The sequence below is a fragment of the Platalea leucorodia genome (genome assembly GCF_965183815.1).
Source record: "Platalea leucorodia genome assembly, chromosome: 7".
NCBI lineage: Eukaryota > Metazoa > Chordata > Aves > Pelecaniformes > Threskiornithidae > Platalea > Platalea leucorodia.
Genome location: NC_138829.1, coordinates 71,620,346 through 71,646,788, shown reverse-complemented (window position 1 = coordinate 71,646,788; position 26,443 = coordinate 71,620,346). Strand labels below are relative to the sequence as shown.

Genomic DNA, 26,443 nt, shown 5'->3' with positions numbered 1-26,443 from the left:
CCTGCCGGGGAGGCTGGGCGAGCTCGGCAAACTGCTTTCCTCACGCAAGCAGCCAGCCCGGAGCCACCGGCTCTCAGGTTGGGGCCTCGAGGGAGGCTGGGGGGATCTGGCTGCGAGGAACTCGACTCGCGCTCGCAGCGGGGTCCCTCAGCTGGCTCCCGCCCGCGGCAGGATCAGCGGCTGCCCAAGTCCCTCCTCCTGGGCTCGGTGGCCACGGAGCCCGAGCCGAGGGGCCCCCAGCGCACAGCCTGCGGAGCGGGGCTGGCACCCGAGGGGGGAGGCGGGGAGGGGGACGCGGAGCCCCTTTCCCACGGCTGCCGTGCTCCAACACGCAGCTACAGCCTCTCCTCCTCCTCCTCTTGTCCGCCTCAGGTGTGCCGCTGGTGCTCAGCGCCTCTCCGAATGCCCTGCGCCTGGGATTTCAGACCCGACGCCCCTTGGCAGCGCATCCCTTCCAGGTACAGCAAACTTTCGACCTTTGCAGGGCCGCTCTGCGGGCCAAGCCACGTGTGTGCGGCCAGGCTCAGACCGCAGGCGGGGAGCTCGGGGGACTCCCGGGCCTGCCTTGGCCTGGGCTGGGGGTCCGGCCCCCCGGGGTCAGCTGGATCTGCCTCCCTCCGCCCCTGGGGTGAGCACTGGCTACCGGCCCCTTCCTCCCAGGAGGAGGAGGACGGGATTGTGTGTGAGCGTCCGTTCCAGCTCTTGAACAGCAGCCGGGTTCCTCTGGAGCCGGCGTCCCCAGGAGGGGCTCTGGCCTCGGGGCTCGGCGTTTTATGGGGCTGCGGATAGGACGCAGCTGGCTGCGGTCGTGACACACACACCTCAGCGGTGGCCAAAGCCACCCGCACCCCTCCCTCTTCCCCTGGCCGCCCTGAGCCAGCGCTGACGAGGCACCGGGGACTGGGCTGGCTACGGGCCGGGGGCAGGAGCCTGGTAGCCCTTGGGGGGCTCTGGCAGCCCCCAGGGTTGGGGACCCTCATCCCTGTCACCTTTCCTGGGTGCCCCCTCCTGCCCGGCGCACTCGGGGCCGTCTCCCAGTGCCGGCGGCCACCCGCTCTCCCGTGATCCGCGGCTTCCTCCCCGGCGCAGCGTCCCGAGCACATGGCGCGGTGCCCTCACCCAGCCAGCGGCGCGGGGAGACAGACGGCCACAGCTGGGCTCCTGCTCCCTGCCCGGCAGGAGGGGACAGGCGCCTGCCACCGCCAGGCCCAGCGTCTGCTCGGTGCCCCTGGGGATGTCCCCGAGGAGCCGGGACAGCGCCCTGCCTGCCCCAGCCCATGGCTCGGAAGGGCTGCAGGCGCTTTGGGGCTAAAACTCTCCCCGCTGTGGGGTTTTCTGGGTCCCCCCTGGCACTCGGGGCACTCCGCAGCCCCTCTTCTCTCTCTCCTCCATCTGGCAGGGGCCCAGGGCTCTGGTGCAGCCCCGGAACGTCGCGGCTGGCGCTGGATGTGGAACTGGGAGCCACGGAGGGGCCAGGTAGGAGGGCGAGGGGCAGGCAGGGGTGGCGGCGCGACTGCGGGTGGGCAGACGGCGAGCTGCCCGCCGCAAAGGTCAGCAGTGGGAGGCAGAGCCGGCAGCGGCGCCGGCGTCGGGACCCGGCGTCGCCCGGCTTAGGACGAAGGTGAGGTCAACTGCCCACAGCGCTGCCGGTGACGTGGTCCCTGCGGGCAGGGACGGGGCACGGCCTCACCCACGCAGCTGCCCGGGGCTGGGCGAGCAGGCAGGGCCTGCGGAGGAGGAGGAGGATGATGATGATGATGCTGGCCCGACTGGGGCTCTCCAGCGGTCTGACCTGCCTGTGCTTTGTGTCCCCGCCTCGTCCCGGGGCAGGGGCGGCAGGGGTTCCGTCTCGGCACCGCCGGCCGGCGCGGGGCTCTCTGGCAGAGGCGAGGGGGCTGGGGAAGGCAGGAGGCAGCTGGGGAGGAAGGCACCGGCTGTGGGGGGGATCTTGTGCTCACTGCCCGGCTGGGGGGCTCCTGCCACGTCCGCCGGCCGCGTTACCTTCCTCCTCCTCCCCTCTTCTCTCAGGTGTTGGCCCAGCGTGAGCCGTGCAGCCGCAAAACTCCCCAGAAACGACCTCGGCGCTGCTTTTTTTGGGGAGGGGACGGGAAAGCGACGGGCAGGACTCGACGGCCCCCCCCTCGTCCCGGGGCTGGCAGCCGCTCCCGCAGCCCCCGGGGGACGCGAAGGCGGCTTTTCCCAACTGCTCCGCGCTGCTGGCGGGGGCTGTTGGCTCGGGGGGGGAAACCAGATACCCTGCACCGCGGGCTGGGGGAGCGGAGAAGCTGGCCCCACGCCGTGCGGGCAGGGGCGGAGGTGGGGACCCCCCCCCCCGCCTCCGGAACGCTGCTGGGGAGCCGGGCCGAGGCACCTTCCCTCCGCCGAGCCGCTCTCGCCGGCTCTCCCTCCGTGGCTCGCTGCCGATCGGCGAGGCTCGCCGAAGGCACGGCATCGCCCCGGGGTTGGAGCGGCGAGCGGAGAATCCCCCATCTTAACCAGGGGGATCCAGAGCCCCCTCCCCGCCATCCCCGAGCACGTGTGTTGGGTGCTTCCTCACGGATTCAACACCAAATCCGCGGCTCCCAACCAATAAATCACCCCGGCAGCGCCGCGGGGTGCGTGTCAGTGCGTGGTTTATCTGGACGGGGGATCCCTAAAGCTGGAGCTGGTGCGTTCGGCAGGGAGGTTTCCCGGTGGATTTGGGGACAGGTTGGTCTCGGCGTGATCCGAACAGGCTCCCCGCTGCTCCGTGTCCCGGAGGGAAGCCGGGAGGACGCGATCGCTGCCGGCGAAGGAGCTGGGAGCGTTCAGACGGGGCCAAGGCCGAGGGTTGGAGTCGAAACGAATCCGCCTTTTACCTCCCGGCCCTTCCCGGCGCTTCCGAGCAGCCTCTTTGTTTTAAACAAAGCTTTTTTTTGGGGGGAGCCAGCGCAGGCGAGGCCGTTCCCCCCCTGTGGCAGCACCCACCGGTGGCCGAGGGTGACGAGGGGCACGAGGGGGTGTGGGTGGGTGGGCTGTCTGTCTGTCCTGTCTGTCTGTCCCTTCCCCTGCTGCTGCCGCCCCGCTTGGCCCCGGGGGGCTCTGCCCTCGCCCCGGGTGGGCGCTGGGAACGGCCGCGGTCCTCGCCAAAGTCCCCCACGGGTGACGGGTTCGTCCTAACGAGGGAGGTTCATTGGGAAGGAGGCGGCTGCTGGCTGCTGCCCCCCGTGGGGACCGGGGCAAGCTCCCCCCCCCCCCGGGGACGGAGGGGTCCCGGTCCCGGCAGCCGGTGCGGTGGGAGCGGGGCTGAGCCTCCGCCGCTCCGAGGGGCTCCGGGCTCTGCCGCCACCGGGACCCGGAGCCCCCCCCCCCCCCCCGGGATTTGGGAGCGGGACCCCGCCGGCCGCGCTCCCGTCCCCGCCGCTCACCTGCCGCCATCCCGGCGGGGCGGCGGCGGCCGGGCCCCGTCCAACCGGAGCGGGGGGGGGGGGGGGGGGGAATCCAGCCCCCCCCCCCGCCCCTCCGGGGACCCCCCCCTCTCTTTACCGGCAGGGGAGGGGGGGGCCTGGCCGTGCCTGAGGAGAGGACAGCCTCCCCCGTCTGTCCGTCCGTCCGTCCGTCCCGCCACCCGCCTCGCACCGGCCGCCCCTCCCCGCTCCCACCTCTCCCCTGCCCACGGGGGACGGGGACACACACACACGCACACACACGCACACACACACACGCACACAGAGGGGCTGGCACCCCACGCCCCCCCCCTCCCGGCCCCCCGAGAGGGGCCGCTCCGCCGCCCCTCGCCCCGTTCCCCCCCCCCCCCTCCTTCCCCGGACCCCCCCCCCCCCCCCGGGGGACCGGACTCTCGGCGTGCGGCGGCGGCTCTGCACGTCGGGAGGAGGAGAGGAGCGGGGGTTCCGACCGGCAAATGGGAGCCGTAGTCCCGCTCCGCCGTGCGGGATCTTTGCCTGCTTCTCCGGGAACCCCCAAGCACCCATCCAACCTCCCGAGCCCGCGCCTGTCCCGCATGGAGCTGCGAGCAGGTAGGAGACCCCCCGACCCCCGCACCGGCCCCGCACCGCCGCTAACAAAAGCCGGGAGGGAGCCAGAAACCGGGAGGGGGGGGGGGGGGCGAAGGGAAGGGGGTGTCCCCCCCCCATCCCGGCCAGCAGCACCCCGCGACCCCCCTTTCCCTTCCCCGGGGCTCGGCTCCAGCCTCCCCCCCCGCCGGCCCCGGGACCCCGGGGCTGGGGAGGGGAAGGTGGGGAGCAGGGGGGAAAAAAAAGCCGGGGGGGGAGAGGGAGGGAATGAATGGAGCCCGCTCTTGTGTACAATCGCATCAAATACATTCTTGAAAGCAACCTGGTTCTGCTTAACACTTGAATTTCGAAAAAAAAAAAAAAAGGCCAAGGAGGGAGGCAGCGGCTCGGAGAGGGTGTATGCGAGCTCGCGGTTTTGTTGTTTCTTTTTTTTTTTTTTTTTTTATTCTTGCATTCCTGGACACCAATCAAAAGAGCAAATCAAGGGAGGTGGAAGGGGGAAAAGGCGGCGAGCGAGGCAGCCGGAGCGTGGTGCGAACCGTGCACGCACTCACCCAACCCAAAACCCACCCAACCCGGACAGCGTTATTTTATTTTATTATTTTTTTTTTCCCACCTAACACCCAAGCAAACACAAACCAAAACAAATAGGGGGGGGGGGGGGGGGGAAGACCAAAAAAAAAAAAAAAAACCAACCAACCAACAAACCCAAAACCACCCGAGCGAGCGCAAGCGAGCAGCGAGCCGGGGCAGAGGCGAGCAGGCGGGCTCGGCCGGCCGCTCGGGGCGCGGAGCAAGAGCCAGGGCCCCCCCGCTTTGGGCTCCTCTCGTCCCCCCCAACCCCATCCCGCACCCCCGACTATGCTAAATGTTGCTGGGGAGCTCTCAGGTAAGACCGAGGCGCTGGGTGCTGCCGGCCGGGGCCGGGGCGGGGGGCTGCCTGCGCTCTGCCTGCCGTGGTTTTTCCTTTCCGAGCCACTGCTGATTTTAATTTGATGTGATTAAAACGTCTGTCTGGCTTTGGGATTGATTTAAGACTTTCCCTTCTCTGGGTTGGGGTTTTTTTTTTTTTCCCTTTCTCTCGTTCCCTCTTTTCCATGCATGTTTGTGATTACCAGGGAGGGAACCGCCGCTGAGCACGGAGAATTAAACCCCGGGACTGACAGAGGGGAGGAAAATAAAAAGCGTTGGGATTTGGGGGGGCAGGAAGACTTTATTTTTCCTGCCCGGGCTCGGATTTTGGGGTTTGCCTCCCAACGCCTTTGCCGGAGCAGGCGAGATTCCTCCGGGAGACGGCAGCGGGATTTTGGGGTGTCGGGGAAATGTCGCTCTCCGGATGGGAGCGTCCCCAAGGCTGCGGCTGCCGCTGCGGGATGGTTTTGTTCCCCCAGCCTGAGCGGCCGCCTCGGGGGTCCTGGCAGAGCCGGGGCGGTTGGGGGGCTGGCCGGCCCCGCGGCACACCGGGATCAGGGGCTCCTCGCCCGGAAAGGACGGGGAAAATGCTGGAAAACACCCTTAAAAGGTCAAACTGTGGGCGCTGCGGGGCTCCCCGGGCTCCCACCCGGTGGGACCGGGGCCGGGGCAGCACGATGCCGGCGCCGGGTTTGGCTCCAGCTCCCGCGGTGCCGGCATGACGCAGGACGGGCAAAGCGGGGCGAGCGCCGGGGAACCGGAAAAGCGAGGCCGGGATCCCGAGCGGCTCCGTCGTCCTCCCTCACCCCTTCCTCTCCCCCTTCCCGCCCGCCGCCGGGGCCGCTGGACGTGGAGCCGGTGGCACAACCGGACCCGGGGCCTGCGGTCAGCCAGCGGCCGGCACCGGGCCGGGAAGGGGACACCGAGCCCGGCATGGCGGGAGGAGCCGGGGGGCGAAAGCCTGGTCGCCCCAGCCATGCTCCCCGTTTTGGGGTATCCCCGGCCGGCGGCGACCCAGCCTTTTGGCCCCGGCGTGGCTCGGGGACGCTCGGCAGCACCGGTGTCCCCGCGCCTATTTAGCAGGCTGCGCGAGGGCACGGTGGCGGCGCACATCTGGGCTGCATTAGGCGCAGCCCGCGAGCAGCCTCCGAAGGGAAATGCGGAGGGCTCTGCTTACAGGGCCGGGCTGGGGGGAAGATTTATGCCCTGCTAAGTGGCACGGAGCTCCATAAATCACCCCCCTGGCCCCGCTGCTACCTGCCCGGCCGCCGGGGCAGCGCCCGTTCCCCCTGTGCCATGGGGGCTGGCACCCCGCTGCCCGGCACAGGGCACCCGTGGTCCCTCGCCCGCTTGCCGAGTGCCAGCGCCAACTCCCCGGCAGGCACGTGGATGCACAGACGGGACGTCTGGGTGGCAAGCTGCTGGCCCATGGGTAACGGAGGTGTCCTGGGCTTGGCCAGGGTGCCGTGGGGCCAGCTCAGGCATCAGGGCACAGCCGTCCCGAGCGGGCACGGCCACGCGGAGCTGCCAGTCCCACGCTAGCCCGCCCAGGCGGTGTCCCCGGCGGCACGGTGGCCACGGGAAACGCCAGCGATGGCAGCGGGTACGGAGGTGCCAGGGGATGGAGAGGGATGTGCCGCGCTGGGCTCCGTAGTGCCACGCGGGCTGGCACCGGGGGTCCCGTGGTCCGCCGGAGAGGGGCTCGCCCTGGCTCCACCGCCCAGGAGCGGTGTCGGGGCGGCCGGCGGTGGGCAGCCGGTGGGTCCGGGGGGCTCCACGGCTCCGCGACCTGCGCCGGGAGGGGTGGGAAGGCAGCCGGGTGCCTCGCGTGGCTCATGGGTGCCAACCGGTGCTGGCGGCGGTGGGTGCCGTGCCCGTGCCGGGCTGGCTGTGCGTGCCGGGCGATGGGGTCTGGTTGGGATTAGGGGCCTGCGTCCCCCTCGCCGGCGGGAGTGTTTCCATCGTGCCGCTGGCTGGAGCCGGATGGGAAATCCAGGCCCAGCTAATTACGGCCTCGCTGGAGTCTCCCGTGCGCGGCCGCATTTATAAACACACGGAGGAGACAGGATGTAAACACTCAGCGCTGCGAGCGCAGGCACGGCCGGGGCGGGGGGACGCGGGGCCGTGCTCCCCCCCGCCGCGCACCCACCCGCTCCCCGGCCCCGCACGCAGCCGGCACGGCGGCTTCGCTCGCCGGGAGCCCTGCGGGGGGACGAGGGGGCCAGCGGGGGCTCGGTGGGCACCGGGGGCTGCAGGCAGGGGCTGCAGGCAGGGCTGGTGGGTTTTGGTGGCTGCTGGAGAGCTGGGCGAGGGGTGGGATGGAGGGGTGGGTTGGGAGCAGGCAGGTGGGATCCCACGGGACGGGGTGGGATGGGGACCCCACGGCCGTGGCCGCTGTTGGGGAGCAGGGACGCGTGTGTCCTTCCCGTGTGTCCTTCCCACCGGTGCTCGGGGGCCGCCGCAGAGCACGAGCATCCTCACGGCAGGGCTGCCGCTGTGCCTGCCCGCCGCCACAGCATCACCTCCCCGGCCACAGCAGGGTTAAATGCCACCAGCCTGGGGACACAGAGGTGTCCGTCCTTGAGCATCACCCACTCCAAGACCCACGGAGCGGTGGGCAGAGGCCGGCTGCCGCCTTGGGCTGCGAAACTGCCCATGACGGCGCGTGGGGAAGGGTTAAGTGCTGCGGGTCGGGGTCGCAGGCAGCCCTGGCTGGGAAGGCGGCTGCTGCCTGTTGCCTGCTCCCTGCCTTGCCTGCAGGCAGGGCTACTTTGTCCTCAACGCCGGCTTCATGCCTGGGACCTCCCTTGCTGGGCTCTCACACCGGCGATGGGGCCGCTGGGCGGGATGGGGCTCTGCTCGCCGCTGGCCACCGGCCCATCAGATACGGCCGGCGGCTCCCACCGCGGTGCCGGGGGCCGCGGGGCTGGCTCGGCTCTGTGCGCTGCCCGGGGGCTCCGGTGCGAGGGTCCCCCCTTCCCGGCTGCCGCCCACGCCCCGGGCGCCGCTTTACACGAGGGTTTCGGGAAAACGGCTTTGGGCGGCTTGCGGTCGCTCCTGACCTCGGCAGCTCTGCCCACAGCATGCCCGGGGAACAGCTCACCCGGCACCGCGGCTGCGCTCCCGCCTCGGCCGCTCGCCGGGAGGTCTGGCCAGCATCGGCCGTCTGCGTCGCCGGGGGGTGTGGGTGGCTTGCGGGAGGGCAGGGGTCCCGCCGGCGCGCCCGTGGCTCCGTGCGCATCCCGCCAAAGGTGGGCGAGCCGCATCCCTGCCGCCACGTGTGCGAGGGACGCCCGTGGCACCGCCGGTGGGCCCTGCCACCCACCGCAGCCCCTCAGCATCGGCAGCGCGGGTGCCGCCGGGTGCTGCCGGCACTGCCTGGCGGAGCCGGGGGATGCCCGGTCCCATGCCCCCGGCTCCCCAGCTGCCCCCGCCGCCGAGCGGGTGACCCTGGGCAGCCACGCCGTGAGCTGCTTACGTGGGCTGGGAGCATCCTGGCTCGGCTCCAGGGCCGGTTTTGAAACCCTCGGGATCTTCCTCTCCGACGTCACCGGGATCCAGCTGTGCCGGCCCCGCGCCTCCCTCCTCCCCGCCGGGCCGCCGCCGCCGCCATTGTCTGTGCCGGTGCCCAGACATTTTCCACCCGGCGCCGAGCCGCTGTGACCAGGGTGGGCGAGGGAGAGCGGCTGGCACCCGGCACGGCTGGGCCACCGCCACCATCGCTGCTGTGCCATGGCCATGTCTGTGCCACCGCTGTGCCGTGGCTGTCGCTGTGCCACCCACATCGCTGTGGCATGGCCACATCCGTGCCGCTGCTGTGCCGTGGCCACCATCACTGCTGTGCCGCCGCCAACGCCGTGCCATGGCCATGTCTGTGCCAATGCCACCGCTGTGCCACGGCCACCATGGTGCCACCGCCACGGCCGTGCATCCCGCCATCTCCTGGCCTTCAGCCATCCACCTCCGCCATCCACCTCCCCGTCCCCTTCCTCCCTCCTCCTCATCCTCACGCTCCTCCACCCCGCGGCGCAGCCACCTGCCCGGGAGCTGCCGGCGGCTCCGTCCCCATCCCTTCCCTGCCAGCCCCGGCCCCCCAGCCCCGCTCCCCCGGCTGTGTTTGGTTTGGCCGCGGCAGGGCCAGGCCTGGTGTAAATCCCGCGCTGGAAACTCGAGCCGGCGGCGGGCGAGGGTCCGGCCAGCCCAGCGGTGCCGGGGCTCGGCCAACGCAAACACCCGGGGGCGGGTGAGTCACCGTGGCGGGGCCCCCCCGCCGCCCATCCCACGCACGCTCGCACGCACGCTCGGCAGGACAGCGGCACGCTCCATGCGCTGGGACGCACCGGCACGCCGGGGCCCGGCCACGGGCCCACCGCGGGGCTCAGCCCTTGAGATAAGCCCACGGTGTGCGTCACACACGGGCACGGCGTGTCACGCACCTTCGTGGTGCGTCACACGTGTATGACGCATCGCACGCGTGCGCAGGCGTCGCACGCTTGTATGGGGTGTCACGCGTACGCGGTGCGTTGCGCAAATACACAGTGTGTCACGCACAGACAGCGTCTTGCACGCTTACGTGGTATGTCACGCATGCACAGCGTGTCACATGCCTGCGCAGCGTGCATCGGCACGCTTGCATGGTGTAGCCCACACATGCACGATGTCACACACACGGGCGTGTGACACTCCAGCACGGTGTATGGCACACCTATACGCTGCATCGCCTACCTGCAGGGTGTGTTGCACGCCTGCACAGCGTATCACACACGCACGGGGTGTTGCACACACGCACGGGGTGTTACACACATGCACGGTGCGTCGCGCACGTGCATGCTGTATTGCATACCTGCGCGGTGTCGCACGCCTGCAAGGTCCATCCCGCGCACGCGTGGTGTTTCACGCGCCTGCGTGATGCGCTGCACAGCTGCACTGTGTGTTGCACACCCGCAGGGTGTATCACCGCCGTGAGCAGCCCGTCGCACACCCGCAGGGTGTATCACCACCGTGAGCAGCCTGTTGCTCACGCCATGGGCTGGCGGGCGCAAGGGCAGCCGGGTACCCGCTGCAGCGGTGCTGGCACGGCCGGAGCCGGGGCGTCCCCGAGGACCCTCGTGCGTCACCGGCGCTTGGCTGCTCCCGTTTTTCCAAACCTCCCGGCGGCTCGTGACGGGGAGCGGTGACGCGCGAGGGCACCGCGGGGCTCCCGCCGGCCTCGCCTCCCCGGGGGGCCGCCGCGGGGGCTGCCCACGCCGGGAGCCCCGCCGAGCCTTGCGGTGATGAGCCGTGCCGGCTGTGGGTCCTCCCGGCAGAGGAGTTGCCGGGAAGCCCGGCTCCGGCGTACCGAGAGGTGCCAGTTGGCCGGGAGCATCCTGGCCGTGGGCCGTGACCTTTGCACAACCGCCGGCTAACGAGGCCGGGGCTCGTAAGGCCGCCCTGACGTCAGGGGCGATGACGGGGACCTGGCCGGCGGTTTCCAGCAGCCTCGGCAAAGGTCACCCCACGCCCCGGCCGCCCCTCGGGGTCCCCGTCCCGGCCCCCCCCCGTTCCCAGGGGCCCCTTGGTGGGGGTGGCCGGGGGTCCCCGCCGGGGGCAGGGGCTGCCGGCAGCCCCGTGGGATGCCCAGCCCGCTCCGGCGGCGATGGTGGGTGAGTTGCCGTGCCCAAATATAACCCAGCCGTGCCGTCCCGGCGGGAGTGCTGCGAACCGCGCTCGCTCCAGACCATATAAAGGATTGTTGCTGCAGCCCGCGGGCGGGAGCGCACGGAGGGGAGCCCGGGGCTCGGCGGTGCTGGCGGGGTCAGTGCGGCAAGGCGGGGGGTTCCCGGTGCACCGGCAGCGTCGCTCCGGGCTCCCGGCCGTGCCAAGGCATGAGGTGCCCTGTGCCGGGGCGATGCTGAGCTGCTCTGTTGCAGGCGTGGGTGCCCCTTGCCCAGCTACGCATAACCCTTGCGTGCCTCAGTTTCCCCACTTGCAGGTGGGTCGCTTGGCAGCAGCACGGGGGGATCCCCGAGGGCTCGGCAGTGCCGTGCCTGAGGGGGTCCTGCCCGCGGCCGGGGGTGTCCCTGTCACCCCAGGCCCAGGGGTTGGATGAGGTGCCCCCCCCAAACCTCGTGTGTCCCCCCGCTAAGGCTCCGTGTCCCCGCAGGAGACTCTTGGGGGATCTTCACCTTCCTCTGCGCCGCGCTCTGCAACCTGCCGGCGCTGCCCGCCCTGAACTGCACGGAGGAGCTGGGCGCCGGCCAGTCCATCCAGAAGACCTACGACCTGACCCGCTACCTGGAGCACCAGCTCCGCACCCTCGCCGGCACCTACGTGAGTAGGGGCTCACCCGCACCGTACCCCTGCCCTGCGGCACCGGGGTGGGTTGCCCCGTCCACGCCCGTCTCCCGTGGGAGACGCCCTGGCTGGTCGGAGCTCCCCGGAGCGGGTACACCCCACCAGGGTCCTGTGCCCACCCGCTCCCTGGCTCTGTGCCCCCCCACGGCACCGCCAGCACCAGGGTGAGGGTGTGCACGCGCGTGGGAGCGCGCCTGCATGCACACTGCGGTGCTTGCACGTGTGTGTGTGCACGCCTCGGTGGGGCTGCGTGCATGTGCCTGCGCGTACGTGTGTGTGTGCACATCAGCGGGGCTGCGTGCGTGCCCGTACATATGTGTGTGTGTGCATCAGTGTGCCTGCATGCGTGTGCCAGGACGTATACGTGTGTGTGCGCGCATTGGAGTGCCTGCATGCGTGTGTGCCTGCACATACGTGTGCGTATGTGTGCATCAGTGTGTCTGCGTGCGTGCATACCTGCACGCCTTTGTGCACGTGCCTTGGTGTGCCCGCACGTTCGTGTGGCTGCACACATGCGTGCCTGCACACCTTTGTGCGTGTGCATCCATGTGCCTGCACATACGTGTGTGCTTGTGCGTCAGTCGGGCTGCACAGATGCACGCCAGCACATACATGTGCGCATTGGAGTGCCTGCACGCGTGTGTGCCTGCATGCTCACCGGTGTGCCTGCACACGCGTGCCTGCACACATCTGTGTGCGTGTGCATTGATGCGCCTGCACATACGTGTGCATTGATGCGCCTGCACACACGTGCGCGTCCGTGTGCCTGCACATACACGCGTCCGCATCGCTGCTCCTACGCACGTGCACGCCGGAGACGCGTGTGCCGCGCCGCGCCCTGTCGGTGCAGGTGACTCACGTGCCCTCGCCCGCTGCTGGCGGTGCCGGTGCTGCCCGCCCTCCCCGGGGGCTGCGGGTCTCCCCTGCCGTGGCCGGCTGCACCCACGCCGGGGGCCGAGGAAATGTCTCATCAGCTGAGGGCAGGGGCCTGGGAGCCGCCCTGCACCCCGGGGTGCAGGCAGGGGTGCAGGCATCTGCCTGTCCCTGCCCGCCGGCAGCACCGGCTCACACAGAGGTTCCCCATCTCTGCCCTGACGTGCCCCTGGTGCTGCCGGCTCAGCCCCGGTGCTGCCGGCACGTGGGGTGACAAGGGTGGTGGTGCTGCCGTGGGGCTGGGTGCAGGGGGGCTCGGCCCCACCCGTGGGTGCCTCCAGGGCTGCGGCCTGGAGCTGTGGGCGCGATGAGTGGGGATGGGGAGACCGGGGGTATGGCGGGGAGAGGGACGTGGAGGCTGGGGACGTGGGTGGGAGGGAGACGGGGAGACCTGGGACATGTGGGCACGTCCACCTGGGGGACGTGGGATGAGAGCAGGGGGACACGGAGACAGGGGACATGGAAGGGAAGGGAATGTAGTGGGCACGTCCAGCTGGGGGACGTGGGACGTGAGACATGTAGGTACGTCCACCTGGGGAACATGGGACATGGTGGTCATGTCCACCTGGGGGACGTGGGATGAGAGCAGGGGGACACGGAGACGGGGGACATGATGGGCACGGAGACCAGGGACATGAAAGGGAAGGGGACATGGTGGGCACGTCCACCTGTGGGACATGGAGACTGGGGACAAGGTGGGGAGGAGGACATGGAGACCTGGGACATGATGGGAAGAGGGATGTGATGGGCAGGGGGACATGGTGTGCAGGGGGACATGGAGATCTGGGATGTGTTGGGAATGTCCAGACTGGGGACACGGAGACCTGGGATATGGGGGACACGGGGACTGGGGACATGGTGTGCAGGGGGACATGGAGACCTGGGACATATCGGGTATGTCCACCTGGTGGCCATGGAGACTGGGCACCTAATGGGAAGCGGGACATGATGGGTAGGGGGACATGGAGGCCTGGGATGAGGGGGGCACGTCCAGATTGGGGACACTGAGACCTGGGATGTGGGGGACATGGAGACTGGGATGTGGTGGGCAGGGGGACATGGAGACGTGGGATGTGGGGGACATGGAGACTGGGATGTGGGGGACATGGAGACTGGGACATGGTGCGCAGGGGGACATGGAGACCTGGGATGTGGGGGACGTGGAGACTGGGACCCGGTGGGCATGGGGACTTGGGACATGGCAGGCAGGGGGACATGGAGATGGGGGACAAGGGGGACAGTCCCGACGCTGTCCTCAGTGTCCCCCGTGTCCCCCCCCGACGCCTGACAGCCGCCCCCCCATTACCTTGCAGCTGAACTACCTGGGCCCCCCCTTCAATGAGCCCGACTTCAACCCGCCGCGGCTGGCGCGCGCCGAACGGGTGCCCAGCGCCACGGTGGACTTGGACCTGTGGCGAGGGTTGACCGACAACGCCCGTTTGGCCGCCAACTACCGCGCCTACAGCCGGCTGCTCTGCTACCTGCGGGCGCTGGACGGGCAGGCGGGCACCGCCGAGCTGCGCCATCGCCTCGGCCACTTCTGCTCCAGCCTGCAAGGGTTGGTGCTCAGCATCGCCGGCGTCATGTCCTCCCTGGGTTACCCGCTGCCCGCCGGCCCCGCCGGGCCCCCCGCGCCCCCCGGCACCCCCGTGGCCCCCAATGACTTCCTCAAGAAGATGGATGATTTCTGGTTGCTGAAGGAGCTGCAGACCTGGCTGTGGCGCTCGGCCAAGGACTTCAACCGCCTCAAGAAGAAGGTGCCACCCGCCGTGGTGACGCTGCGCCTGGAGGCGAGGGGCTTCTGAGTCCCCTCCGCCGATGTCCCCCCTCCCCGCCTCGCCGGGCTGGGGACGGGGCTCCTCACCCCGACGGGCCGCCACACGTCCCCACCGCCACCTTGCCGTGCCTTGCGGGATGGGGCTCCTGACCCCAAAGTGCCACCAAAGCCACCCACGTCCCGTCTCCATCACCGGTGTGCCTTGAGAAGTGGGGCTCCTGACCCCAAACTGCCACCACAGCCACCCCACAGCCCCACCGTCACCACACTGTGCCTTAAGGGACAGGGATCCTGACCCCAAAGTGCCACCACGGCCACCCCACAACCCCTTTGTCACCACGTTGTGCCTTAAGGGACGGGGATCCTGACCCCAAAGTGCCACCAAAGCTACCCCACAGCCCCACCATCGTCACAGTGCCTTAAGGGATGGGGATCCTAACCCCAAAGTGCCACCAAAGCCACCCCACATCCCCTCTGTCACCACGTTGTGCCTTAAGGGACAGGGATCCTGACCCCCAAGTGCCACCAAAGCCACCCCACGGCCCCGCCATCATCACAGTGCCTTAAGGGATGGGGATCCTAACCCCATATGCCACCAAAGCCACCCCATATCCCCTCTGTCACCACATTGTGCCTTAAGGGACGGGGCTCCTGACCCCAAAGTGCCACCAAAGCCACCCCACATCCCCTCTGTCACCACGTTGTGCCTTAAAGGTTGGGGATCCTGACCCCAAGTGCCACCAAAGCCACCCCACAGCCCCACCATCATCACAGTGCCTTAAGGGATGGGGATCCTGACCCCAAAGTGCCACCAAAGCCACCCATGCCCCCCCTCCATCACCCGTGTCCCTTGAGAAATGGGGCTCCTGACCCCGAGTGCCACCAAAGCCCCCCCTGTCCCCACCGCCTGTGCCTTGAGGCGGGGGCGGCGCCCCCACGGTGTCCCCACCGCCGTGCTGTGTCCCCTCGGCACCGTCCCCGCGCCCGTGGGGCTGGGGAGGGCCGCGGCCTCCTCCCCCTGCCTCACGGCAGCAATAAGCCCCACCCCCAGGGGCTCCAGAGTGGGTGCAAGCCCCGCCCACCCCTGAAAGGACCAATCCCCCAGAGCATAGGAATAAGCCCCGCCCCACCCAGCAGCAAGCCCCGCCCCCGAGCATTAGGCTCCACCCCTCCCCGGATGGCAATAAGCCCCGCTCACCAGCCTGTGTAGCAAACCCCGCCCCCTTCCTACAACAGGCTCCGCCCCCTCTTGCCCAAGCCCCGCCTCTCCCACGGTTGCCTAGCAACCCACAGGCCCCCCCCCCATGAGGGCGGGGCTCTGGGCTGCGGTGGGCGGGGCTGGAGGCGGGGCCCCAGGGCCGCTGTCCCGGTGCGTCTATGAGTGTTTATTTATTGGAGATATTATTTATTGGGGTATTTATTGCAGAAGATCTATTCTTGTATGAACGAATAAAAGCCTTTCTCCAGCGCCCCCGCCCCGCCCGCGCCACATGGCGGGGGGCCCAAGGAGCCAGCCGTGCCGTCAGTAGGGACCAGAGTGAACGGGTAGCTGTGCCAGACTGAGCTCAGTGAGGGGGGGGGTCCCCCCGTCTGGGGGGAGGCAGGGTGGGGAGCCAGCACCCTCCGGGCCCGGGTAGCCCCATCTTATGCCCCCGCAACCCCCATCCCGGGGGGTAGCCCAGCCCCGGTGCCACGGGCACCCCCATCCCCGGGCGCTACCGAGGGGTGACGACCAGCATGTAGAAAGTACCGGGCTGTGGCAAGAAGCCGACGGCGCGGACGGCCCGCTGCGAGGGGGTGTTGCGGGGCAGCACCCCGCAATAGATGGGGAAGCCGCGAGAGTGCAGGTGCCGGCCCAGGGCACCCAGCGTCACCCCGCTCAGCCCCTGCCCGCGCCAGGCGGGCAAGGTGTAGCCGTGGCTGAGGCACCCCAGGGGGTCCAGCAGGCTCCAGCAGACGGGGCGCCCGCGGGGTCCCAGCAGGCAGGCGCTGGGCAGCGTCCGCACCAGCCCCAGTAGGAAGCGCCGGCTGCGGGCGTTGCCCCCGAAATCCCAGGTGGCGTTGAGAAGCGGGACGTGGGAGGGGGACACGGGTGCCAGGCGCAGGCCCGGTGGCACCCTGCAATGGGGCAGAGCAGAGAGGTGGGGGGGGGGGGCACGGGGGAACCTGCACCGACCCCCACCCGGCGGGGATGGCACGGGAGAGCTGCCGCACCCAGGGATGGGTCTGGGGACTCTTGTGTCACCCGGGGATGTGCTTGGAGACCCCTGTGCCACCCGGGGATGTGATTGGGGACCCCTGTGCCACCCAGGGATGTCCTTAGGGTCCCCTGTGCCACCCAGAGATGTGACTGGGACCCCTGTGCCACCCAGGAATGTGCCCAAGGACCCCTGTGCCACCCGGGGATGTGCTTGGGGACCCCTGTGCCACCCAGGGATGTGATTGGGGATCCCTGTGCCACCCAGGAATGTGCCCAAGGACCCCTGTGCCACCCAGAGATGTGCCTGGGACCCCTGTGCCACCCAGGGATGTGACTGGGACCCCTGTGCCACCCAGGGCTGTGATTGGGGACCCCTGTGCCACCCAGGAATGTGCCCAAGGACCCCTGTGCCACCCGGGGATGTGACTGGGGACCCCTGTGCCACCCAGGGATGTGACTGGGACTCCCAGTGCCACCCATGAATGTGTTCTGGGACCCCTGTGCCACCCAAGGCTGTGCTTGGAGACCCCTGTGCCACCCGGGGATGTGACTGGGACTCCCAGTGCCACCATGTCCCCAGGTGCCCCCGCACTCACTGCACGCGGGGCCGGGGGGGCCGGGGGCTCAGCAGCGCCTGGTACCGGTACGTCACCAGCCGCAGCCCCTTGGCATCGGCCGCCTGGCGCACGGCCTCATACATCCCCTCCTGCATCCCTGGGGCAGCGCCGTCAGCCCGGGCAGGGGTGCAGCGGGTTGGGGGGTACCCGGCCCCCCCCAGGCCCCCCGTGCCAGGCTTACCCTGCATCTGGAAGGCCCGGGTCCAGCCCACCGCCTCGGTGTCCCCCAGCAGCGCCCGCCAGGCACCCTCGTCCCGGTAGTAGACCGTCAACTGGTTGGTGTAGAAGTCCCCGGGGTCCCTGTGCTCCTGGAGGGGGGGACAGGGTCTGAGTGTGGCCCCCCCCCAGAAGCCCCATGGTGTGTGGGGTGCTGCCAGGATGGGGGGCACCCGGAGCAGCACCTCTGGGCGCAGGCGGGTCAAGACGACGCCGAAATGGGGCCAGGAGTCCACCAGCACCTCGTGGGCAGCCGGGTTCCCCCGGGCCACCGTCATCACGGTCCCCAGGACCTGCAGGACAGGGTCAGCGCTGGGGGGGGACATGGGGGAGCTGTGGTGGGCAACGGGGCTGTGACGGGTCCCTCTGTCCCCCCACAGTGCCCGGCTGCACCCTGGGTGCTGCCAGCCTCCCAGGATACCTCCCAGGATGGGGTCCCCGACACAGGCAGGGCAGCGGTGACATTGGTGTCCCTGTCATGGCATGGGGCAGCGGTGACATTGGGGGTCCCTGTCACCAGTGGGGCTGCGGGGCAGGGGGCACAGGGGTCCCCGAGGTCCCCACGACTGGCAGGATGGAGGGGAGGGCATGGAGGTCCCCGGGGTCCCCGTCACCGGTAGCACTGGGGACACTGGAGGCCCCATCACCAGCATGGAGGGGAGGGAGGGGACAGGGGTCTCCGGGGTCCCTGTCACTGGCAGGGGGGAGCGGGGGGGGTGTCCCCAGGGTCCCCGTCACCGGCAGGGTGGCAGGCAGGCTCCTCCGCAGAGCCTCCTCCAGGCACCGCAGCTGGGCCGGGCATGTCAGGATCAGCATGGTCCCCGTGGCCGTGGGGCTGGCGGTGACACCGAGGATCCGTGGAGCAGGCGGTGACACCGAGGATCCCGGAGCTGTGGGGCACGGGTGGCCGTGGGGCAGGGTGTCCTGGCCCAGCACCCGTCCCCAGGAGGCCGCAGGGCGGGCGGTGCCCGGTGGGACGGACACTGCCCGATGCCCCCTGGGCAGGGGACACTCGCCAGCCCGTGACGGCTGCTGGTGGCCCTGGGACCCACTGGTGTCACCGCCTGCCCCACGGTTTCCAGACGCCCACCCTGGGACCCACGGCCCCGGGACTGCTGCGGGGTGAGTGCCGGAGGGGCTGGGGACGGGGACGGGGACGGGGACGGGGGCCTGTCCCCGTGTTATTGTAGGGTCTCTCGGCAGGACCATGCTGATCCTGACGTGCCCGGCCCAGCTGCAGCGCCTGGAGGGGGCCCTGCGGAGGAGCCTGCCCCTCGCCCTGCCGGTGACGGGGACCCCGCTGTCACCCCTGCCCCGTGCCGTGACGGGGACACCAGTGTCACCCCTGCCCTGTGCCACGATGGGGACCCTGCTGTCACCCCTACCCTGTGCCATGATGGGGACCCCAGTGTCACCCCTACCCTGTGCCGTGTCGGGGACACCAGTATCACCCTTGCCTTGCCGGTGACGGGGACCTCAGTGTCACCCTGCCCCGTGCTGTGATGGGGACACCAGTGTCACCCCTACCCTGTGCTGTGACAGGGACACCAGTGTCACCCCCGCCCTGTCGGTGACGGGGACCCAGTGTCACCCCTGCCCTGTGCCGTGACGGGGACACCAGTGTCACCCCTGCCCTGTGCCACGATGGGGACCCCGCTGTCACCTCCGCCTCCTGTCCCCGGTGACGGGCCCCCCAGTGTCACCTCCCCACCAGTGACAGTGACCCCAGTGCCACCCTGTCCCCGCCAATCCCAGCCCAGCTGGACTCTACCCCAGCCAATCGCAGCCCAGTTTGGTTCCGAGCCACCCAATCCCCTTCTAGCCCCGTACAAGCCAACCAATCCCCTCCCAGATCCCCCATACAAGCCGGCCAATCCCAACCCAGGCAGAATGCAATGCGGCCAATCCCAAGCTTCCTGCCTGGTTCTCCTCCCTCTGGCCACGCCCACCCCGCCTAGCCCCGCCCACTTGTGGGCAGCCTGGCTTTAGGCACCGCCCCCTCTGCCTTCACCCCACCGAGCCCCATGGGGTGCGGGGGGGTTTCTTTGGGGAGGGCTGGGTGCTGTGGGGTGCAGCCAGGCCGGGGAGCCCCGGGGACCCCCAAATCTGCCCCCCCCCCCCTCAGCTCTGACCCCTTTGCCCGCAGGTCCACGGGGCCGTGAGGAACATCAACCGGGGCAACCCGGGCGAGTTCGAGGTCGTGGTGGACTCGTGGCCCCACTTCGGGGCCGTGCTGGCGCGGCGCAGCGGCGAGGTGGCCGGCGGGGACGGGGGGACGTGGCGGTGGGGGGGACACACACACGGTGCCCTGGCACACGCCAGGGGGGCTCAGGGCACCCGTGGGTGCCCCGCAGATGCCGGTGGATGACTGCTACAGGAACATGCACGCGGGTTTCTACCGGGACGTGGGTGCCTACCGGGCGCTGCTGGAGACCCCCGGCTGCCTGCGCTGGGACACCGCCTTCCACGTCTTCGGTGGCCCGGGGACGGGGGGGTCCTGGGGGGCATCGGGAGGCACCGGGCAGCACTGCGGGTGGGGATCAGGGGTGCTGGGGAGCACTGGGAGCGTGGGAGAGCCATTGGTAAGGAACCGGAGGCACTGGGAGGTACTGGTGGAAGGAATTGGGGGTACTGGGGGACACTGGGGGCAGGCGTTTGGGTGCTGGGGGCATTGGGGGGCACAACTTGGTGTGCTGGAGGGGCACTGGGGGAACGGGTTTGATGGGTGCTGTCACTGGGGAGCACTGGGGCTGGATTTGGGGGTGCTGGGGGGCACTGGGAGCAGGGATGGGGTTAGTGGGGGCACCGGGGGCCATGGGGGAGCATTGGGGCTGGACTTGGGGGCACTGGGGGGCACTGGGGCTGTGGGGGGCACACTGAGGTGTAGGGGTTTGATGGGTGCTGTCACTGGGGAGCACCGGGGCTGGACTCGGGGGTGCTGGGGGGCATTGGGGGCAGGAATTGGGGTTAGTGGGGGCACTGGGAGCCACTGGGGAGCATTGGGGCTGGACTTGTGGGGCACTGGGGGCAGGAATTGGGGTGCTGGGCACACTGGGGGTAGGGACTGGGCTACTGGGGATAGAGACTGGGGTTGTGGGGAGCCCCTGGGGACACTGGGGAGGGCACCGCCGGCATGCTGGGGTCAGAAAGGGGAGGCAGGGGGCAGGAATGGGGGTGCTGGGGGAGCGGGGCCCCCTGACAGCACCATCCCCAGGCCTGCAGGAGGGGGTGGCCACCGTGTCGCAGGCCATCGCGGGGGCCAAGGGCATCGAGCTGGAGGTCTCCGAGTACTACACCTACGTGCACCCCGACCCCAGCACCCTGCCCGAGCCCCGGTGAGCTCCCCGCTGGCCCCGGCGAGCTCCCCGCTAGCCCCGGCTTGGTGCCGGCAGCCCCCGCTGACGGCCACCCCTCGCCGCAGGCTGGCCCCCGGCGTGCAGGTGGGCTCGCTGAGCCCGGCGCACGTGGATCTGCTGAACGAGACGTGGGCGTACGGGGGCAACGCGCGCAGCCGGCGGTACCTGGCGGAGGTGCTGGGGCGGTTCCCCAGCCTCTGCCTGCAGGACGGGGCCGGGCAGCCCCTCTGCTGGGCCCTCACCGACCCCTTCGGGACGGGGGCCCACGGCTACACCCTCCCTGCCCACCGCCGGCGCGGCCACATGCGGGCGGTGCTGGCCATCGCGGCTCGTCGGGCGCAGGCCCGTGGCTTTCCCGCCTTTGGGCACACGGCCACGGGCAACCGGCCCATGCAGCGGCTGCAGGAGGAGCTGGGCCACCAGCGACTGCCTGGGCTTTGCCGCTTTGTCCTGCACAACCCCGGCCTGGGCAGGGCTGGACCCTGACCCCCTCGGTCACTCGCCCTGGGGCAGGGATGTCCCCGCGCTGTGGGGCAAGGAAGAAAACCGAAACTAAACTAAAGCGGAGTGTGGACTCTCTGATGGCTGCTATAGGGTTGTGTCTCCCTCCAGCACCAGTTTTCTTGCACCTGGCTTGGCGCCAGCCGTTACAGCCATGACTCGGCTTGGTGGCTTGGGCGGTGCGGTGTCACCGCTGCGAGACGCAGCTGTGTCCCCGGGGAGTCACCCTGTCCCTCTGTGCCGGGACCACGGCCCTGCCCTGAGCTATTCTCAGCCCCCCCAGGGAGGGGTGAAAAGCATCAGGCAAATCTGCTCCGGTGTCACCTGCTGTGTGTGACCCCCCCCCGGGACGGTGTCACCACAGCTGGCAGGGGGACAGACAGGCACAACGCCTGTGGGTCACCGGCTGTGCTTCCCGGGGAGGGGGGACAGCCAGAGCGCTGCGCGGAGCAGAGGGTGACGGCTGCGCGGCGTGAGTCACGGCGCGAGTCACGGCTTGTGGGGGTGATGGGGACAGCCAGGGGGGTGACAGTGCCCAGGGTGATGGGGACAGTTGGGGGGTGGCAGTGCCTGGGGGTGATGGGGACAGCGAGGGGGTGACAGTGCCTGGGGTGATGGGGACAGTTGGGAGGTGACAGTGCCCAGGGTGACAGGGACAGTTGGGGGGTGGCAGTGCCCAGGGTGACGGGCACAGCGAGGGGGTGGCAGTGCCCAGGGTGATGGGGACAGCTGGGGGGTGACAGTGCCCGGGGTGATGGGGACAGTTGGGGGTGACAGTGCCCAGGGTGATGGGGACAGCGAGGGGGTGGCAGTTCCCAGGGTGATGGGGACAGTTGGGGGGTGACAGTGCCCAGGGTGACGGGCACAGCGAGGGGGTGGCAGTGCCCAGGGTGATGGGGACAGCTGGGGGGTGACAGTGCCCAGGGTGATGGGGACAGCTGGGGGGTGACAGTGCCTGGGGTGATGGGGACAGTTTGGGGGTGACAGTGCCCAGGGTGATGGGGACAGCGAGGGGGTGACAGTGCCCAGGGTGACGGGGACAGCTGGGGGGTGACAGTGCCCAGGGTGATGGGGACAGCTGGGGGGTGGCAGTGCCCGGGGTGACGGGCACAGCGAGGGGGTGACAGTGCCCAGGGTGATGGGGACAGCTGGGATGGGGTGACAGGACCCGGGGGACAGCTGGGGGGTGACGGGGACCGCCGAGATGGGGGAGCCAGTGCCCGGGGTGACGGGGACGCCCGGGCCGGGGGTGACGGCAGCCGGGCCCCCCCAGCCCGGCCCCGCCCCGGCCCCGCCCCTTCCGCCGGGCGAGCGGCAGGGGCGGGGCGGGCGCCCGGTTCCCGGTAGCGGCGGGGCCCCCCCCGCCGCCGCCGCCGCCGCCGCCAGCCGCGCTCTCCCGCAGGGCCATGGAGCAGCCCCGGCGCATCACCGACTCCTTCCCGCGGCGCCGGCGACCGGGGCGAGCGGCGGGCAGGCTCCGGGGCGGGCTGAAGGGCTGCCCCCGGCTCCGGCCCCGCGCCCCGCCGCCCGCCGCGGAGCCCCCGCCGGTCCCCCCGGACCAGGCCGTCCTGGAGATGCTGAGACGCTTCGACCTCGCCTGGGAGTACGGACCCTGCACCGGTGAGACCCCCCCTCCTCCCGGGACCCCCCCTCCTCCCGGGACCCCCCCTCCTCCCGGGACCCCCCTCCTCCCGGGACCCCCCCTCCCACCGGGACCCCTCCTCCCACCGGGACCCCTCCTCCCACCGGGACCCCCCTCTCACCGGGACCCCCCCCCCCCGCCCCGCTGACCCCAGCCCTCCCGCAGGCATCACCCGCCTGCAGCGCTGGGAGCGGGCACAGGCGCTGGGGCTGAGCCCCCCGGACCCCGTCCGCGACGCCCTCCTGGAGCACCGGGACAACCCCGATGTCACCTACAGGTGGGTGGCGGGATGGGGGGGGACACGCACCGAGCACCCCCGTCCCTCTCCCGGTGTCCCCCACCCTCCCACCAACCAGGGGTGGGGGGCACCGGTGCCCGCTGACCCCCCGGCTCTGCCCCGCAGCCTCTGGCACGAGTACCCGCTCTGAGCCCCCGCGCCCCACGCCGGAGTGAAGAGTTTTTTGGGGGGGACACCGTGCCCGCTGCCCCCCAGGCCTGTCCGCAGCTGTGCCGCAGCCCCGGTGGGGGGGCACCGGGCGGATTAAAGGCTGGTGTGAGCAAAGGTGGGGGGCTGCCGCGTGCTGTCTGTGGGGCACCCGGGGCGGGGGGCGAAGCCCCTCTGAGGGCAGGGGTCTGTACCCCCCTCCCCAGAGCGAGCCAGGCGGGTTGTGCGGTGACACAGAGTTTAATGCCAGCCCTGGGAGCACGAGGCACAGAAAGGGCGAGGGGAGCTGGCGAGTCCAGATCCAGAAGCCGATGGTGCCGGGACTCCCAGTAATACCAATGGAACTGGCCAAACTGGGAGAGGGGAGCCCTTCGGACAGCGAGCGCGGGTTGCTGGTACCTGGGAGGGCAGCGCTGCTGGTTTGTCCTCCGTCTTCTGCACCTGGAGGAGAATCAAAACGGAGCCATGACGCGAGTCGCTGCCCATCCGGGTGCCCGCAAGGCCGGCACGGAGCGGGCAGTGCCACTTGCCCCGTCCCTGGGGTAACGGGAGGGAGGGGGGTGGTGGCCAGCAGCGCCGGAGAGCCGGGGACGAAGGTGTCCCCAGGCTGGCGGGGGCTTGGCTGGAGCGCGTCATCACTGGTTGGTCTGGGTGGGGGCGTACTGGGACGGTGGGTGGGGGCAGCAGGGGAGCCCGGGCGTCCCTGTGCCCACGCGTGTCCTTACCCGCGCGCACGAGTACATCCTCCGCTTGCGGCACTGCCACTCCACCGTCCCCGCCTGCACGTGCCACGCGTCACCGCGAGCGTCCGGTGGGCCCACGAGCCCGGCGAGGCACTGCCTCGTCCCACGCAGAAGCCCTTGGCCGTGACGTGCCACGGCACCCCGCGGGAGCCGCAGTCCTGTGCGGGACTGGGCGGGCGGCAGGGGCTCGCTTCTGGACCACAGCGGCATCACGAAGTTGCAGGCGGGATTTTTCCTCTTCTCCGCATCTGTGGGGAGAAAGGAAGAGGGCTGATTTCGCTGCTCGCCTCTCCCGCGCCTGGCCCGTGCCACCCTGGCAGGCGCCGATGCACCCCAGGGCTCGGGAGAAATGGATGGGTGAATGCTAGCGAAGCCACCCATTTCGAGGTAACCGCACCGGGAGTCCCATATAAAGCTGAGGTTACCTAGGTAGTAATAGCAAAAACATCGAATTTGGGTATGGACGAAACAAAACTGGGACCCGTGGAGAAAAATTAATTAGGAGCGGGCTGTTTGGGTGGAGAAAGTAAGGTGGAAGGGTAGCAAAAAGGGCCCAGAAATGGAAAAAAAATGGAGAATAGGGTATAAAATTAGGTAAAGGTCGGCACAAGGGGGGGATCTTCTGATATTAGGGGTGCAGACTGTAGTGCTGTCACTCTGCAGAGCCAGGTCTGGCAGGCGCGGCCCCCCCTAAGCCGTGACGGGACCTCCCCCCCCCAGGCAGCGGGGAGGGAAGAGCGACAGAGCTGTCATTCAACAGCCGTCCTGTGGGACTCCTAAGATTAAAAGCCATAATTAGTAGCTTTGCTGCGTGCAGAATCATTTAATCATAAATTAATAATAGGATGTGTTTGTTAATTATTTAGGTTATTGATTACTTAATTTATTAGCTGTATTTCTTGCTTAATCAATAAAATGGACCGGTGATATCCCAAGCCTGCAATGGCGTGGCAGTGCGCCGGAGCCGGCAGTAGCCCAGGCCGAGTCCTGGGAGGGGGGCAGGCGGGATGGGGTGGGGGCCCGCCCTGCAGGGATGGTGCCCTCCCAACCCATCCGGCAGCAACTGCCACAAAAATCTGCTGGGACACAGCGTGCTGGAGGCCAGGACCCGTGTTCGTGGCGGGGAGAACGAGGGAGGTTTCCAGGCTACTCGGGGTGGCAAAGGGTCTGGAGAGGGAGGTAGCAAAGCCCACCCAAAGGCGTGGGGGTGGTGATGAAGAAGACCCCCCCCCCCCAAGCCACGGCAAAGCGAGGAAAGGCTTCAAGAAGAAACAGGGTCTGTCTTATCGCCAAACCCAGGCAGCCCACGGCAGTGCTGCGGCCCCTCGCTCCATCCCATGGCCCATGTCTCCCCTCTGTCCCGTGTCCCCCCATGGGAAGGGGGTGTGAAGAGACTGGTGGCGTTTCCCCCGCTGCCCTGGGGCCCAGGGTGCTGCCGTGCCCTGCACTGCCCCTTCCGCAGCGGCGGCTGCGAGACGAGCCTGACGGAGCGGTGCAAAGGTTGGGCTGCCGGCCGAGCCCAGCGCTGCAGGGTTCTTGCTCAAATCAGGTTTTTCCTGGTGGGCCGCAAGGCAGTGAGGGCTCTGGCCACGCTCCAGCAGCTCTCGAGGTGCGGAGTCCCAACACGGTGGGTGCCCCGGGGCTGTGGGGGGGAGACTCTGGGACGGCTCCCCCCTGCAGAGCGACAGCCTCAGAGCAGGCTGCGGTCCGGGCGCCTTTCCTCAACACTGGCCCTCGCTGTCAGAGGCGATGTGCAACCTTCTGGCTCCATGGGGGGCTCCGCGTTGGCTCTTCCAGCCTCAAGAGGGTCCCTGAGCTGTGGCTCTGTGCCCTGGAGCTCTGCCCTCCCGGCTCTCAGGCTGGCCAGCGCCAGGCAGCCCCGGCTGTGGCTGTCCTCCCACCCGCCCTCGCCTGTGGGCCAAGGTCATGCACTCAAAGAGCTCGGTGCGGGAGGTGGCGATGCCGAGGGTGCTGCAGGGGCCACAGCGGCAGGGCTGGCGGGTGCCTTCATCCGCCGTGCTGAAGTTGTAGGCCCCTGGCCCTACCCCTGCCTCCCGCTGCTGCCCCGGGGGCCTGTCCCTGCCCCGGCCTCCTCCTCCTCCTTCCCCGCCGCTACGGCCACAGCGGGCTGCCGGCTCCCTGCTCCGCTTCACTCCTCCGCTGCCGGTCCCCGGGCCTTGCCCCTGCCCCGGTCGCGGTCCCGGCACCGGTCGCGGCCTAGGCCGCTGGGGCTGAGGCAAGCCTGCGCCCGGCTGCCATAGCAACCAGGACGGCGCCGCGCACGCATGCGCAAAGCCCCGCCGCCGCGCAAGGCATGCTGGGGGCTGTAGTTCCCCGCGCCGCCGCTCCCCCGCCGCACAAGATGGCGCCGGAGCTTGGTGCTGCCCCGCGGTGCCGGGTCCCGCCGTGCCCGGCAACAGGGAGGGCTGCGAGGCACCGGTACCCCCGCCCCGGGCTGGCCCGGGCCCCGGGGGCAGGAGGTTACAGCCAACTCCCCCTCCCTGCACCCTGCGAGAGGCCCTACAGGCTACACGTTCACTCTGGCCCCTACTGATGGCGAGCAGCGCACCGGCTGATGGCCCCAGCTGGGCACAACCTCGCAGGAAGCCCCACGCTTGTCCCCACCGCCCCCGGGCAGGCACCCACGCCAGGGGCAGCCATTTCCACTCTTTATTCTCAGTGCCGGCGCGGTGAGGGGCGGCAGCGGGGCCCTGTGCGGGGGGGGGGGATGAGGCAGGGCCCCGAAGTGCAGGCA

General features: G+C 69.8%; 4 protein-coding genes and 1 long non-coding RNA gene across 6 annotated transcripts; 4 read left to right on the top strand and 1 right to left on the bottom strand.

The window, feature by feature from the left end:
* The first annotated feature begins 371 nt into the window (after positions 1-371).
* LOC309593582 lies at positions 372-2,546 on the top strand. The gene is made up of 3 exons (XR_014228871.1): positions 372-458; positions 1,400-1,476; positions 2,029-2,546. It is a non-coding gene; the product is annotated as an uncharacterized lncRNA (long non-coding RNA).
* A 1,354-nt stretch (positions 2,547-3,900) lies between these two features.
* Positions 3,901-13,996, top strand: CLCF1 (cardiotrophin like cytokine factor 1; the record flags this gene model as incomplete). Of its 2 annotated transcripts, none has more annotated exons than XM_082317161.1 (3): positions 3,901-4,016; positions 11,068-11,234; positions 13,505-13,996. In XM_082317161.1, 3 exons carry the CDS (start codon positions 3,902-3,904, stop codon positions 13,994-13,996), a joined length of 774 nt encoding a protein of 257 aa, XP_082173287.1. The 2 variants fall into 2 exon arrangements, with proteins under 2 accessions (XP_082173287.1, XP_082173288.1); XM_082317162.1 differs by lacking the exon at positions 3,901-4,016 and adding an exon at positions 4,875-4,902.
* Positions 13,997-15,683: 1,687 nt separating this feature from the next.
* Positions 15,684-17,817, bottom strand: LOC309593158 (glycine N-acyltransferase-like protein 3; the record flags this gene model as incomplete). Its single annotated transcript, XM_082317313.1, has 5 exons — positions 15,684-16,086; positions 16,765-16,882; positions 16,967-17,093; positions 17,187-17,294; positions 17,740-17,817. 5 exons carry the CDS (start codon positions 17,815-17,817, stop codon positions 15,684-15,686), a joined length of 834 nt encoding a protein of 277 aa, XP_082173439.1.
* A 391-nt stretch (positions 17,818-18,208) lies between these two features.
* LOC309592932 (glycine N-acyltransferase-like protein 3) lies at positions 18,209-20,843 on the top strand (the record flags this gene model as incomplete). The annotated part of the gene is made up of 5 exons (XM_082316927.1): positions 18,209-18,286; positions 19,148-19,255; positions 19,356-19,476; positions 20,216-20,336; positions 20,423-20,843. 5 exons carry the CDS (start codon positions 18,209-18,211, stop codon positions 20,841-20,843), a joined length of 849 nt encoding a protein of 282 aa, XP_082173053.1.
* A 1,329-nt stretch (positions 20,844-22,172) lies between these two features.
* Positions 22,173-23,671, top strand: POLD4 (DNA polymerase delta 4, accessory subunit). The gene is made up of 3 exons (XM_082318888.1): positions 22,173-22,478; positions 22,666-22,777; positions 22,904-23,671. Exons 1-3 carry the CDS (start codon positions 22,265-22,267, stop codon positions 22,926-22,928), a joined length of 351 nt encoding a protein of 116 aa, XP_082175014.1. The 5' UTR covers positions 22,173-22,264; the 3' UTR covers positions 22,929-23,671.
* Positions 23,672-26,443: the final 2,772 nt, after the last annotated feature.

Excerpts from the sequence above, each read along its gene's own strand:
- POLD4 (XM_082318888.1), top strand. The coding sequence starts at position 22,265 with ATGGAGCAGCCCCGGCGCATCACCGACTCCTTCCCGCGGCGCCGGCGA. Across the intron at positions 22,479-22,665 it reads GGAGTACGGACCCTGCACCG|GCATCACCCGCCTGCAGCGC; the intron begins GTGAGACCCCCC and ends GCCCTCCCGCAG. Across the intron at positions 22,778-22,903 it reads AACCCCGATGTCACCTACAG|CCTCTGGCACGAGTACCCGC; the intron begins GTGGGTGGCGGG and ends TCTGCCCCGCAG.